Consider the following 15,766-nt stretch of genomic DNA (forward strand, 5'->3'; position numbering starts at 1 on the left):
AGACCATACTAACACTTTTAACACTTCATGTTAAATAATTTAGGTCTTACAAGGTTTTATAAAGTGCCTCAGACACAGCAAAAAGTAAAAAAGCTCTGGGACAGCTGTAACAAAAAATATAAGTTTACCACTGAAAACATTGATTTTTATGAATACGTGCCTTCCCAAATTATATTTATAAAAGAAGTTTTGAACAAACACATTTCAAACATTTTTAATAACAATTAATATCACTATATTATACAATTAATAGATCTATTTTGTATAAGTTAATTAAAACATACTAACAGACCACGCGTAGAACACCACGTTAGGTATTCACGTTAAAGGCTCTGAAGTGCATCTATTTTTAGATCTGGCAATTTTCGCGAATTTTTTAAGGTTTCGTGAAAAGTTTTCACGAAAAGTAAGGTTTCATGAAAAGTTATCTGTTTTCGAGAAAAGTGATTTATTTTCGTGAAAACTTTAATTTATCTTTATGTGGTGGCAGTTTAGAGCACTAACAGGGAAAAATTCGTGTTAACATAATTTATTTTCTTTTCGTGAACATTTATCTGTTATCGAGAAAACCTTTTTTTTTTCGCGAAATCCGCCATTATTTTCGCGTTACGACATCTGCTAAGTAGTGGCTCAAATATGCTTCCATATCGGACAGTGGGCTACACCACACCGTCGCCGTTATGGCGGAATTGTCCGAGGAGTCCCGATTGCGATATTACTACACTCTGGATCAGCAGACGATTTATTTCATGCCTATCTTACGGAGGAATCCGAGATAGCCGATGTATCACGATTGCGATATTACTTACAAATTTTTTAATGGAGATAAAAACCGGAAGCGAATTGAATGTCAAAACTAACATAACCACACATTTGAGAGCAGTCAATCATGTCTGGTGATTCTTTAAAATTTCGTATGTATTATTCATTTTATATGTCATATTAACGTGTTAACGTCTTCGTCTTAGCGGTAAATTACTAAAAAATTGCCACTTCTTAGAATTCGGACACGTTTCATTTCGGATGTGAATCTGTTAGCGGTAAATAAAGTAGAGACGTTTTCAGTTGTCAATTTAAAATGTTTTTAACATTCATCAGGCAAAGATAGATTGAATAACACAGGAAACGCAATAAGAATTTTATTTGAAATCATTCTCATTACATTTGTATGCCGACACATTTTTATAATGGGAAATAGTGTTAACATGTAATGATGTATGCACACAGCATTTATTTTAATGTCCAATCTATTTGAAGATAAATAATGGATACTGGGTTTTCAAATGAAGTTAAATAATTCTTGATGGCCTTTGGAGTTTTCTTTTGTCGCCTTAAATGTCACATTTCGGTAACAAAATGGTCACCAGTTAAATTTGAAATATTTCAGGCACATATAAAGGCCCTTGTTTTTAAATTAAACAGAGTCTGTAGTGTCAGAAGAATGGTGTTTGTTTCATATCCGATTAAAGGTAGTGAAATCTTCTGCGTATGCTATTTGAAAAAATCCTAATGTTTTTTAACATTTTATGTATACAGATACAAATCCTGTTCAAATTCTATGGACACTCTTCCCAAAATGAAGAACAAAAACGTACACCTCATTGTTAACCAAGCTTATTAAGATTTTATGTTATTTATATTTTTATATTATATTAGAGGTCGCAGTGGTGTAGTGGATATGTTGTACGCCTAGCGATCGGGACATGCATGCCAGAATTTTTCAGGTCCAAATCGGAACTTTCCTTAAAAATTGTCCGGATATTTGACCAAAAAGCGGGACACCTAAAACGATCAATCATTTCACCTTTTCTTTAGTCAGTAGTCAGTATATTACTTACAAAAACTCTTAATTTCTGCCCAATATTGATGATAAATGTGTGTTCAGAATTTCATGAACGCATACGTTCTCCATTTTCCAGAACTTAACACACTCCATGAACTGAAATGTGGGGTGTCCCCGTTTGCCTCGATTTGACATTCAATTGGTGCAGGGATATCCCCTTGAACCTATGTAAATAGTGTGACACGATGTGAGCGCATTGAGCACTATTTTTATTCAACCAATCGTAAATTAACTCTAAATTAAGATTGATGCAATATGTACAAACATTTTTTCTGAAAATCCGTCAAAAACGAAAGGTAATTTGTGAGAAACATCAATGTGTATTGGTCAGCATTCAATTTGTTTGATGTACAAAATCGGTGTTTTGACAGGTTTTATAACTTTGGGTTGTATAATACACAGGATAATATTATTGTTGTACTTGCTTGGACCATGAAATACAAACGCAGGCGGCGTTTATTTCTGTACGATACATCTTTGGATAGCAATTAGCGACTCCTATCATAAAAACACCATGGTGTGAATGCTGATTAAATCAATAAGTTGCCAATAAATCGCTGATAAGGTGTCAAAAACAACACTGGTGCACCCGAGTAGTAGCAGTGGGTTGTACATTGGGGGCAATAAAGGGATTAGCGATGGTAAGTTTTAGCCAGAAAGAGCTTGAAAAGCGAATTTTATTGGGAACTTATAGACCTTACATCGTTTTTAACAAATTTCGGGACAAATCGTCTCATATCGGGATGCCAGGACAAAGAGCCCAAAAGCAGGACTGTCCCGCCGTGATCGGGGCGTCTGGCATGTATGGATCGGGAGTTCATGGGAGCTGTGGGAGCGTTCTTTAGATTACCCCAAGAGACACCAAGACGAAGTACTGGTTGTAGTCCCAGGAAACGGACTCGAGAGAGTTTCAAATAAGCCCTAGGCTTTCTATGCAATTGAGCTAAAATAAATGTGTTTAATCTAAGATTTTATATTATGAAATTGAATGCTGTTCAAGTCTTAAATGTTTTTGTTATCTGCCAATTTTGGTTTTGTTTAGAGCTATCATTGGAGGCATTAACTGATCACCACCACATCCAGTGCCACTGTAACCTACTGTTACTGATTATAAACTACCTTTGTATAACTATGGCATCTTGTATGTACATGTAAAAGGTTCTATGCAATATGGGTGCTGCTGAATATTCCATTATATACTGACCTCTAAGGTTGTTTGATGCTTAAGTTTGTATTGTCTTATTTTCAGAGAAACACAGAACACAACGACAGCTCAGTAAGGATGACATTGCAAATCAGTCACGTTTATTACTGCACAATTTCATTGGTGAGCGCCTTGAGAAAGAAAATGTCGAGCACAAGCCAAAGTTAGAGGATCTACAAGAACCAGGCACACCTTCAGGTAAGGATTTTATGACAACAGTGTATTTAAGCTGTTAGATTAAATGTACATTCAAACTAAGTTACTTTGGTTGCCCTGACTACCAATACCTAACACAAGTTATTGTTCCTTGATGGATTTCAATTGAAATTCAAAGTAATGATTCTTTGGTATTTAGAATGAGATCTTCAGATTATCATACCCAGCAAGTATGCTGTAATCACTCTGTCAGTGTGTTCAAATTGTAATACCGGTAAGTTTGTGACGAATTAGTGAAGCGAACCATGTCCGCATTTCTCAAATGATTAAATTGAAAATTCAAGTGTATCTTCACTTTAAAGCGTAGATGTGTAACACTTATTAAATATTCTAAATGATTCACAGTTGCCGAGTTATTGTTGTTAACCTAAAATATATACTTCCAGGGAGTGTAAGTATATATTGACAAAATTCTCAAATTGATTTAATTTAATTGATTAAATAGGTAAGCACATAAGGTAGTCGTGAAGACTCAGCGATGACCTGTAAATAAACTCTGACATACACACACACATTGATTTAATAAAAAGCATGGCCCACATTTACGTGTTTGATAGACTTCTTTTGGGAAAATGCCTACTGGATTTCAAAATAGTTTTTCAAAAATGTTCTTAAGGTGAGTGTTATCACACAACTTTTTATTTGTCAAACAATGTGCTGAATTTGTCAGTGGAGTTTTTCTTTTATGGCTGATTTTGGCTGGAATTTTTTGTGTCATGCAGTGAAAGACTAGATTTGAAAACAATCATATAAAAATATTCTTTTGATGACCCTGTATTCTAGATGGGCTTGGTTATATATTCCATAGTGTTTCGTCAATTATTTTATGACAGATATTTGTTTTATATTTATTTGATGATAAACAATTCAAATGGCTACCATTCTTGATAGATTTATCTCACGTTGTTGCTAAAATATTAATGGTCCACTTTAATTATAAAAATCAGCTTAATGACTGAGTGTATGTCATATTTTTTTATATAAGATTGCAGAAAATTATCATCATATAAAAATGGGTACATTTGTTAAATTTCCAGGTCCCCCTCTTGAACACTTCAAAGAAATTGGCTCAGCACTGAGATTTATAGCAGATGAACTTGACCAGGACAAAAGAATTCACAAGTACTGGATTTATACACTGTTGTGATGTTTGCTCTTTTCTTGTCAAATTGGCTTTTTTTTTTATTAGTCTTGCATTTTATATTATGCAAACGTATATGTGTTTGGAATTGTTAAATGGCATTGTGGACCAACCAGATAGCTAATTTAAAAAGAAAAACATCCACAACCATGTGTTATTTTGTTCAAGATGGTTGTGTGTTATGTAAAAAAAAGCTGCATTACAACTACCAGTAGAATAAAATTGTAATTCTTGAAAGTAATTATATATTTCAGTACAGCAACATTCCTGTGTACAACCAGTCATACTTCACAATCTTGAGATCACTCACAGAATGAGGATGCAAACGTTGTGATCGAGAGATCCTTGTTTTGAAAGTGTTCTCAAGTACTCTTGAAACCCAGTTATCAGTCTTAATTAGCCTTGTTTTTAAAGTAGAGTTGCCTGTCGTTTGAAGAATAGTACGTTGTAAATCATTGTAATGCCCTCTAGTTGGTTATTTATATTTGCTTTCATTGTTAATTTCACAGCATTATAGATAAAGTGCCGCCAAACGCACCTCGGGAAACGTTCTTCAATGTAGCCAATGATTTCTTCCTGGATGGGGTCATATCATGGGGCAGAGTTGCCACACTCTTCTATTTTGGCTATAAAATGATCTTAAAGGTAAGACAATGTGCTTGACCCGGTATCCGGACAAAAAAAAGGCACCCGGACAATCGTCACCCTGTGTTTTTTTTCATACCCAGACAGTCAGCACCCTGTAAATTTGTCGCCCCGGACAATTTGCACCCGATTTAATTGTAAACCCAAACAATTAGCACCCGAGTAAAGGCGATCAGTAAAGCCAGGCAGCACCTTGTTTAACTAATTAGTCTTATCCGCTAATTGTTTGGTAAAAGTGATGATTTATAAATCCCGTCATAACATGTGTTATCAAACTTATTAAGTGTGGATTGATTAAGGTTATCTGCTAATTGGTTTCATAACACCTCTAAACAAATAACAAACATCAAAGATAATTAAAGCATTCCTTAACTTATGATTTTTCTCGAAAAAACTAAATATATACTACTGTTTGTTTGATGTTTGTGTAATTCTCATATGTAAATAAGCTCATATGTTATTACAAGATGTCAGGTTTTGTAACCTGTGAAAACGAATAAAGTACTGTTCTGTTCTGTTCAATAAGTGTAAATAGAAGACAAAAAATGGAAACATTTCTTATGGCCCTATTCCACTACGAAAACAAGCCCACGATTCGCTACGATTTTTCACATTTATTGAATCGGGAAGACTCGTGACAGTCTGCGATTTAGTTACGACAGTGGTACGATTGAGTTACGACGAATCGTGGGGTTCGGTTGAAGTCTTGCGAATAGGGTCGCGACTTCACTACGATGTGTAAGAATCTACTGCGACTGTACTACGAACGATGCAGATCGGTCACGACTAAGCTAGGACCTCACCGAACGCACCCATGAATTCGGCGCCAATGTCTACTGATATTGATTCTAACACGGCACGCGACTTGTTTTCTATAGACAAAGAAAGAAAGAAAGTGTGAGTTATTCTGCAATAAATTATGGGTGGAGCTTAATGTTTCGAAAATAGTTCCGAATAAATAAAGAAAATATTGCAGTAAAATGCACGTTCTTTAATCCCGCTCTTAAAGAAATGTAAAAAATGTAGCACGTATATAAATGTAATGAAACAACAAATTGTATATTTGGTGATAAGTGGCATGACCACGCCTGCTTAGTATTTGTTTGTTAAAAAAAGGTAATTAACAGTGCTCCAGCCAGCTTTTCAAAATATAGGGGAGCTTCCCAAAAAAGGGCACATTTCACGCGTAATTTTGGAAAATAGGGCATTTGGTTATAAATATACTTAAGTATATACTTTGGTTATACTATATACTTATTAATTGTAAACATTAGTGCATTGGATGACTTCACCAATTGTATGCTGTTCCTCATTTTGTGTAATGAAATTACAATAAATATATTACTATCTACATTGGCGCTAAGGAAAACAACTAAGTCGCCAATTTCCTAACCGACTTTGGCTAGCATCCGACTTCACGCATTAGAGATATGTAGATATCATATTTCTTTCAGGTGTGTTTGTGAGGGGGGGGGGGGGAATTTTGATGTTTTTTTTATCACCTATCATTGAACTGCATGTTAATCTTTCAGGTTCCAGTTTCAGCATCAGTGGCCTTTTAGAAGAAAATGAAATGAAGAAAACATGAAATAAATTCAGGGGTTTCACTGGGTCAAAAAAATGTTGTGACTGTCACTACTTAAATTCATTGCTTTAAATAACTTTGAGCCAATGTTTGTCCACAGTAATATTAATTAAAACAAAAATATATATTGATAAATTTAAAGTCTAAACAAAGATCAATGTCACCATGAAGTAGCATCCAGTCTGGAGATTAAAATGAAACATTGTTATTGTTAATAATAGGATATATTTATTTCACAACACGTTATTTCAACTTATGTCAACAACGTTGACGGTTTTGTTAGGTCGCGAAAATATATGACAATATCAACATTACATTTTACTTGCAGAGTGATAAATCCTCCTTCCAAACAAGTTCTTTATTTGTTGAAATAACAACTGTCTTCCCCTATTCATGTTAAAATTCATCATGATTGAGGACAGAAAGTGTCTTTTAAAGTTCAGAAATAAAATCCAAACACAAATATGTTTTCCATGCCGTAATAATTAACCGCATATTCGCATTAAAAAAAGATGATGAATTTTCAAATGTTAATAGGTATTTTGAATTAAAAATCACTATTTTTGAAAACTTAAAAAATATAGCGAAAGAATTCAGAAGTTTAAAAAAAATCAATAGTGCTGAGTTTGATTTCATTCGAGTGTGATTGTGCCTAACCAAGCGTGACCTCAGAGATAATCTTTCAGAGCATGTTACTTTCGTCTGCAACAAAAGGCTAATTAGTGATCTGATAACAAACCATGGCCTTGGGACTTGTTTGTTCACAATGTGTTGACCAAATACACCCCAGGCAGTCATGTAAGGGTGTTATCTGTGTATTCATGTCGATGTTTCTGGCAATTTATGCGGCCTGAAGCAGGAATTTAGAGATTAAAAGGGCATTTGACAGAAAAATAGAGGGGCGCTTTTAAGTGGGCAAATTTTAGAGGGGCGCAGCGCCCCTCTATTTATTGCTAGCTGGAGCACTGATTAAGAAAACATTTATAGCATGTCATCTTTTCAGAAGAATTAACACATGTGACGTCATTTAGTTTCTTTGAGTGTTGTTCTCAATGAAAGTGATGTAATTTGCAAAATATTTATGAATGAAAACTACGTCAAATGTGTGTACAATTCAATGACGTCACTAAATAGTGAACTTTGTACTAAAAGGGCGGAGTATTGAAAAATATAGTTCACATCCAAAAGCTTGAAGCAAATCAATCAGAATCGTGTAAGAATAGAAGTAATATTTTTCTATGATGGCTTGTTGTCGAATAACCCACAGTAAGGAGTATAGATTCGTGTTATCAAAGCACTCGTGCTCCGCATTTGTGGTTTAATTCCTACGCATCTATACTCCTTACTGTGGGTTATTCGACAACAAAACATGATGGAAAAATATTGTTTCTTTATCATTCTTTACAAAATCGTAACTGTTTCGTAACTAAACAGCGAGAATCTTAGCGGGCTTGCAACTCAATCGGGGTGAACTCTTGAGAGTCTTGACAAAGTCGTAAATGATTCGTAGACAGATCACGTGATCACCGATTCCCCGATTGAGTCACGAATTACCTAAGATTCCATTACGACGCCCAACAACGCACTACAACACTGTTACGAGTCAACTGCGATTAAATTCAGTCTTAAAGGTCTTGATCAAATTTTAAACACGTTTAAAAACTGGCCGCGATTTTTTCGGAGCCTACGACTCGCCCGCGACTAGCTACGAATGAGTTAGGACCTTCACCGATTGAGTTACGAATGTCCCCGACCTCAAAATATTGGAAATCGGGACAAATCGTGGGGAATCGGGTCGTAGTGGAATACCCCTATTAGCAAAAATGCAATTCATTACGACAGGTAAGGGTGTGCGAAGGTTGTATTTCGAAAACTACTTGTATTAGACTGGAACTTTTAAATTAAACCAAGAACTTTTTGTTGGTAAAGCCCTTAAAGCATTGAATACATTATTGATAAAATGTCATGACTTTGATATAAAACCAAAATATTATGTCAATTGTTTGACTCCTTTGTTGGTTCTATATTAAATTATGCATCAGAAGTATGGGATTTCACGAAGTCAGCTGGCATTGAACGCATACATCGACAATTTTACAATGGTTGCTTCAGCTTAAAGTAAATACATGTAATGTTGCGGTTTATGCAGAATTAGGTAGATATCCATTGTATGTAAACAAGTATGTTAAAATTGTAAAGTTTTGGTTTAAAATTCTTTACAATGAAAATATTATTATGAAAACAGTTTACAAACAAGCTTTAAATGATTGTAATTATCCCCACGCTTTTTGAAAAAGCATGGGAATATTGTGGTTATCTCCGCCGTGTGTCTGTCCGTCTGTCCTGACCACTATCTCCTCCTACACTATTAGCACTAGAACCTTGAAACTTACACACATGGTAGCTATGAGCATATGTGCGACCCTGCACTATTTGGAATTTTAATCTGACCCCTGGGTCAAGAGTTATGGGGGTTGGGGTGGGGCCGGGTCAGAGATTTTCACTGATTTTTAGCTCGGCTGTTTTCAGAGAAAATCCGAGGTATGTCAAGGTTTGTAAAGGCTTTTAACATTGGCTCTAAAATCAAAGTCCTTCCACCTACAACTTTGAAACTTCATATGTAGATGCATCGTGATGAGTTCTACACGCCACACCCATTTTTGGGTCACTAGGTCAAAGGTCAAGGTCACTGTGACCTCTAAAAAAAATAATTTGACAAGCTTTCGCACCCACCCAAAATTGCCTTTAACTATAACTTCTTCATTTCTACACCGATTCACCTCAAATTGGTACTGAACTTCTCTAATGACATTACGGTCAATCTCAACTATGCATGGCCCCATTACCAACCCTGGGGCGCCCCGCCCACATAGGCCACATCCACCCAAAATTGCCTTTTACTATAATTTCTTTATTTCTACTGAATTCTACTAAATTCTACACCGATTCACTTCTTATTGATACTGAACTTCTCTAATGACAATACAGTCAATCTCAACTATGCATGGTCCCATTACCAACCCTGGGGCGCCCCGCCCACATAGGCCACACCCAACCAAAATTGCCTTTTACTATAACATTTTCATTTCTTCACCAATTCACTTCTAATTGATACTGAACTTCTCTTATGAAATTACGGTCAGTCTCAACTATGCATGTCCCAATTGCCAACCCTGGGGCACCCCTGGGTCAAACATGCGGCGTGGGGATATGCGTCGGCCTCTGCCACACCATTTCTAGTAAAGGTTGTAAAGATAGGGTCACAAATGTTGATAACATGTTAAATAATTATGGATTTGGTTATGTATTTGAAAATACAAACCTTGTGCAAGTAAACAGTTTTGTTAGAGAGTTCAATTGTAGACTTGTTGATAATTTTAAACAAGAGTGGTATGGTAAAATGAATAGCAGTTCTGTACTAGATATGTATAAAGTTTATGAATCGGCTTTGGAATACGAAGTATATTTAGACTTACACCTTAGACGTTTGCATTTATTTTTTGTTAGATTAAGAGTCTCTGCACATCCGTTGAGAATCCAAACTGGCAGATATGCTCAGAACAACATTCCACGAAATGAACGTTATTATTTGTGTTGTAATTCCGTTGATCTAGAAGACAAATAACATTTCATATGTATTTGATGCTGTTACACCGACTTAAAAAAAAAATATATTAGCCGTATATTTTATATTAATCCATCTGTGTATAAATTCCACAAGTTGTTAGTTTCATGTGATAGATTAGTTATTTCAAATGTATGTAAATACACAAAAGAAGCTTAAGTTATTAGAAATACGATCCTAAATAATACTGTTAAATAGATAGAAATAGATAGAAATTACTTGTTTTTCTATAATTGTATAGTTTTTTTGAATTTGAAGTTTTTTATGCAACTTTTATGTTACATGATGTTATGTTGTTGTTCGTATTCACGTGACAGAAAATAGTCTGTATATTCTAGTATGAAGACGATGTACTATCTGTCTGTCTGTCTGTCTGTCTGTCTGTCTGTATGTCTGTCTGTCTTGTACACACACAAAAAATCCTGGAACGATAGAAGACGTAAGACATGCACCCCGAGACGAGCAAACCAATTAGCGGATTGGACTAATAATTAGATTAAGTCCATAAAGTGTTGACGGAATTTTATTACGCTGCAAAGTCAAATCAAGTCAAATGTCTTTAATGGTAAAAAAACATTAACTGTTTCTAGGTTTTAAATTTGGTGTCGTTTGTCCTGGTTTACAATTTAATCGGGTGCCGACTGTCCTGGTCGACAAATTTACAGGGTGCTGACTGTCTGGGTATGCAAAAAAACACAGAGTGCCGATTGTCTGGGTGTCGTTTGTCCTTTGTGCTAAATAATTAAAAAGAGGGTACTTTTGATGGTAAAATACTCAAAGTAATTATATGCTTTCAAGTTATTGTAATGTTTTGTCGATATATTCTAATTTACAATTAAAAAAAGGTTTCAAACAACATTTTCATGGAGTGAAAAAATACAAAAGAACAATAATGGTTTTTATATTATGTTTATTTATATTATATTATATTATTTATAGTAATGTATTTCATTAAGTGTTTGTACACAATTATTCACATATTGATAAAGGTATAAATACTATTATTTGACAAAGGGGAAAAGTTCAGAATAATAATTAGTATTACCAGCTGTTGAATTTTGTGCTCTGTTTTGGCGACACAAATTGTATAACATTTGATTCAGATATAAATAATTGATTGTAATTTTGTGTGTGAATGTAACTTTTGTTTAGTGGATGAAGAATGAACACGATTTATTTGACATATTTCAGGCACTTGACAAGGTAGCACTCATCAGGGCAATAATAAACTGGGTGATCAATTTCATAGTGGATAAATTTGCACCCTGGATCATCTCCAGAGGAGGATGGGTAAGCAAAGCAACATGTTTTCATGAAACCCCAGGGGAAAAACAATAGAAAGGGTGTTTATTGTAGTTACTCTGGGACAGTTTGTCGGTCAGTCAACATAAATTGTTATGATTGTGGAGCAAACTTCTTCCACTTTTCATATTTTTAATTAAAACTTCAAAAACAAGCATGTTTTCTTAATTAAGTGTAGTGTGGCATACACTTTTCCTGTTCAATTACCCACATATTTCTTGCTAATTTGCCGTTTAACATAGCTAAACAAGTGGTTTTTGGTTAAAAGTCATGTTTTAAGGGTTTATGACAAAGCTCTTGTTTAAATATGTACACATTAATGCTAGTAGATGCCCTGGGCGATAAGCCTGTCTATTTGTTTATCTGTCCGTCAGTACGGGGGTAATCCTATATGTCATGTTTTGTGCAACATCAATATTGCAACCTACAAAGCTTGATGCTTGTATGAATGTTATCTGTGAACATTCTCAACAGCAACATAAGATTCCCTCATTTTGACCTTGACTTACTTTTAGACTATAGATTTAAATAAACATGAATTAAACATATTGTAAAAATCTTATGCGCTACGTGAGGTTAATTGCGATTATAATTAACATGGATGTATAATGGAGAACGTCCTGAGTCTGTTTGTCCTTTACATCAATAGTCAGGTAAACACTGCTTCATACAAAGATTATTTTATAATTGTTGATTTAAAATCAACAGTAATTAACTATATTGTTTACAATACACTACATTTCAACACGTTTTGACAGAATTGTGTCCTTTCATAAATTTTTAGCTCACCTGAGCACATAGGGCTGATAGGGAGCTTTTAGGATAGTGTGGTGCTTGTTGTCCATTAGTACTATCGTGAGATGTGTGTGCATATATAGGGAGCTTTTAGGATAGTGTGGTGCTTGTTGTCCTTTAGTACTATTGTTAGATGTGTGTGCATATATAGGGAGCTTTTAGGATAGTGTGGTGCTTGTTGTCCATTAGTACTATCGTGAGATGTGTGTGCATATATAGGGAGCTTTAAGGATAGTATTATGCTTGTTGTCCATTAGTACTATTGTGAGATGTGTGTGTGTTGGGAGCTTTTAGGATAGTGTGGTGTCTGTTGTCCATTAGTACTTTTGTGGGATGTGTGTGTGTAGGGAGCTTTTAGGATAGTATGGTGTCTGTTGTCCATTAGTACTATTGTGGGATGTGTGTGTGTGTAGGGAGCTTTTAGGATAGTATGGTGTCTGTTGTCCATTAGTACTATTGTGAGATGTGTGTGTGTAGGGAGCTTTGCGGATAGTGTGGTGTTTGTTGTCCATTAGTACTATTGTGAGATGTGTGTGTGTAGGGAGCTTTTAGGATAGTATGGTGCTTGTTGTCCATTAGTACTATTGTGAGATGTGTGTGTGTAGGGAGCTTTTAGGATAGTGTGGTGTCTGTTGTCCATTAGTACTATGGTGAGATGTGTGTCTGTGTGTAGGGAGCTTTTAGGATAGCATGGTGTCTGTTGTCCATTAGTACTATTGTGGGATGTGTGTGTGTTGGGAGCTTTTAGGATAGTATGGTGTCTGTTGTCCATTAGTACTATTGTGAGATGTGTGTGTGTAGGGAGCTTTTTGGTTAGAGTTATAACTCTCTCCACCCTGGAGATATTTTGCTTTCCTTACATAAACTATATGGACACAATACAAGAATGTAAACTAACATGACTGTCATCTTGAATTAACATAGACTGCATTCAGGTGATTAACAATTTATATATTTGTTATTATATTATAATTGTTAATTGTAGGATATATTAATTTAAAAACACTTATTTAAACACTTTCTAATTTTGTCTAATTTGTTGACAGTTTTGAATTACAAATTTACTGTTACGAAGCAATAAGGGTCAGAGTTGTAATGTTTCCTGTTACAGAGCATTGTGGTCTTCATAAAATCTGTTCCAATAATGCTGTCCTGGCTTTCCTCTACTAACTTCAAGTTTGCTTAACCCTTTTCCACTCAGACGCAAAGTTAAAATGGCTATGTACAAACAGCATAAAACAAGAGCAGCCTGCGAGTAACTTGCAATATGTTAAGGTTTTATGATGTTTGCTGCTCATCAATATCTATATATTAATAATTGGTAAAGGGTTAAACATTGCCCTCATCAGGATCAAGATTGGCCATGCCAAGGTTCACAAACTTGTATAGATTATGATAGCAAGTAACGTCGAAAATCCTCTTCTCTGAAATCATACGGGCCAAGGGTTTAATATTTGGTGTGTAACATAGTATTTACCCTTTTTAATACTCATGAGGTTGTTTCTATTTCCTAACTTTACAAATTTGGTCAGGAAAATTTTAATCGTTATTTGCTTATTCCTATCTCATTAAACTCATATTAAGGTGCACAAAAATAAGTAAATTACAAGTTTACCATTTCAGGAGGCAATTAGAGAATATTTTGGGACTCCGGGATGGCAGGTGGCTGGTGTATTAATTGCTGGATTGACGGTGGCAGGGGCGGTCGTAGCATACGGGAAGCGTTAGGCAGGGATATTAGGATTTAAGCAATACTAATACTCTGCACATGTGTATAGTTCTAACATCACTTGTACAGTCTTTTAATTTATGTTGGAAGAAAATGTTATTTCAGGGAAAACAAAGCATGTTTTTTATTCACTTTAGAGGTGAACTATATCCCCACAAATATAAGTACTGGTGGAGATGTGAAAGTCATAATCAATTTATAGAGACTAACTTGTACATTTCAGCTGTATAAACTTGTACTGGACTTCCAGTGTTGTTTTTTATCACAATTTTAGGAATTGGGCCAAGGGATTCGTAAAATTGTGTGGTTTTGAATACAATTGTGAAATTAAGTACTTTTCTTTTTCTTTCACATACTACAAAATTGACATTTAGAGGGTTTTTACAACTAAATTTACAAAGGTTCAACACTAAGATATGGATAGGGAGACAACATGTATAATTACAATTTTTAAAATCTTCAATTCTGAATTTCAGAAAATGCATACTTGTTTAGATTGGAGTTGGGGCTATATTTTGTTTCCAAATATGTAAACTAACACAATGCTTTTAAAAAGCCTGATTTGTATTGTCACACAGCAGATTGTTTACCATGTATTACTGAGAATTGCTCTTTATTTTCAAAATAATCTAGAATTTATTAGGGACCTTATTCATTATTGTTTACTGGGAAGAACATATTAAATAAAAATGACTTGGTTGTTAACATGTTGTTTATATAGATACCGGTAACATGACAGGCTCATCAATTAAAACCTTACATGTTATGCCCATTCAATAAGTGCATTTTTATGGTTTATATGCTGAAAAATCCAACCATCACAACATCATCCATTTATTATGTAAGAACTTTTTATTATGATTTTTTATTTGCAGTGTCTTGTTTAAATATTTTTATGTCTCAAAATACAATCATAGACAAAAAGTTTACATCAGAGAAAATTCATTAGTGGAATAAAATCTAATTCAATTAAAAGTTTGCACTAAGGCTTTGGAATCTTAATGTTCTAAATCATTTTGAATTTTTATGTCCCCAACTATAGTAGTGGGGGACATATTGTTTTTGCCCTGTCTGTTGGTCTGTTGGTTGGTCTGTTTGTTGGTTGGTTGGTTTGCACCAATTTTAACATTTGCAATAACTTTTGCAATATTGAAGATAGGAACTTGATATTTGGCATGCATATGTATCTCATGGAGCTGCACATTTTGAGTGGTGAAAGGTCAAGGTCAAGGTCATCCTTCAAGGTCAAATATATGGGTCAAAATCGCTCATTTAATGTACACTTTTGCAGTATTTCAATATTCAAGATAGCAACTTGATATTTGGCATGCATGTGTATCTCATGGAGCTGCACAATTTGAGTGGTGAAAGGTCAAGGTCAAGGTCATCTTTCAAGGTCAGATGTCAAATATATGTGGCCAAAATCGCTCATTTTATGAGTACTTTTGCAATATTGAAGATAGCAACTTGATATTTGGCATGCATGTGTATTTCATGGAGCTGCACATTTTGAGTGGTGAAAGGTCAAGGTCAAGGTCATCCTTCAAGGTAAGAGGTCAAATATATGTGGCCCAAATCGCTTATTTTATGAATACTTTTGCAATATTGAAGATAGCAACTTGATATTCGGCATGCATGTGTATCTCATGGAGCTGCACATTTTGAGTGGTGAAAGGTCAAA

General features: G+C 34.8%; 1 protein-coding gene across 1 annotated transcript; it reads left to right on the forward strand.

Annotated features, from left to right (window-relative positions):
- Positions 1–767: 767 nt before the first annotated feature.
- LOC127844129 (apoptosis regulator BAX-like) lies at positions 768–14,414 on the forward strand. Its single transcript, XM_052374147.1, has 6 exons — positions 768–914; positions 3,093–3,245; positions 4,301–4,385; positions 4,914–5,049; positions 11,451–11,549; positions 13,980–14,414. Exons 1-6 carry the CDS (start codon positions 890–892, stop codon positions 14,082–14,084), a joined length of 603 nt encoding a protein of 200 aa, XP_052230107.1. The 5' UTR covers positions 768–889; the 3' UTR covers positions 14,085–14,414.
- The last annotated feature ends 1,352 nt before the right edge of the window (positions 14,415–15,766 follow it).

Source organism: Dreissena polymorpha, chromosome 1, assembly GCF_020536995.1.
Source record: "Dreissena polymorpha isolate Duluth1 chromosome 1, UMN_Dpol_1.0, whole genome shotgun sequence".
Taxonomy (NCBI): Eukaryota; Metazoa; Mollusca; class Bivalvia; order Myida; family Dreissenidae; genus Dreissena; species Dreissena polymorpha.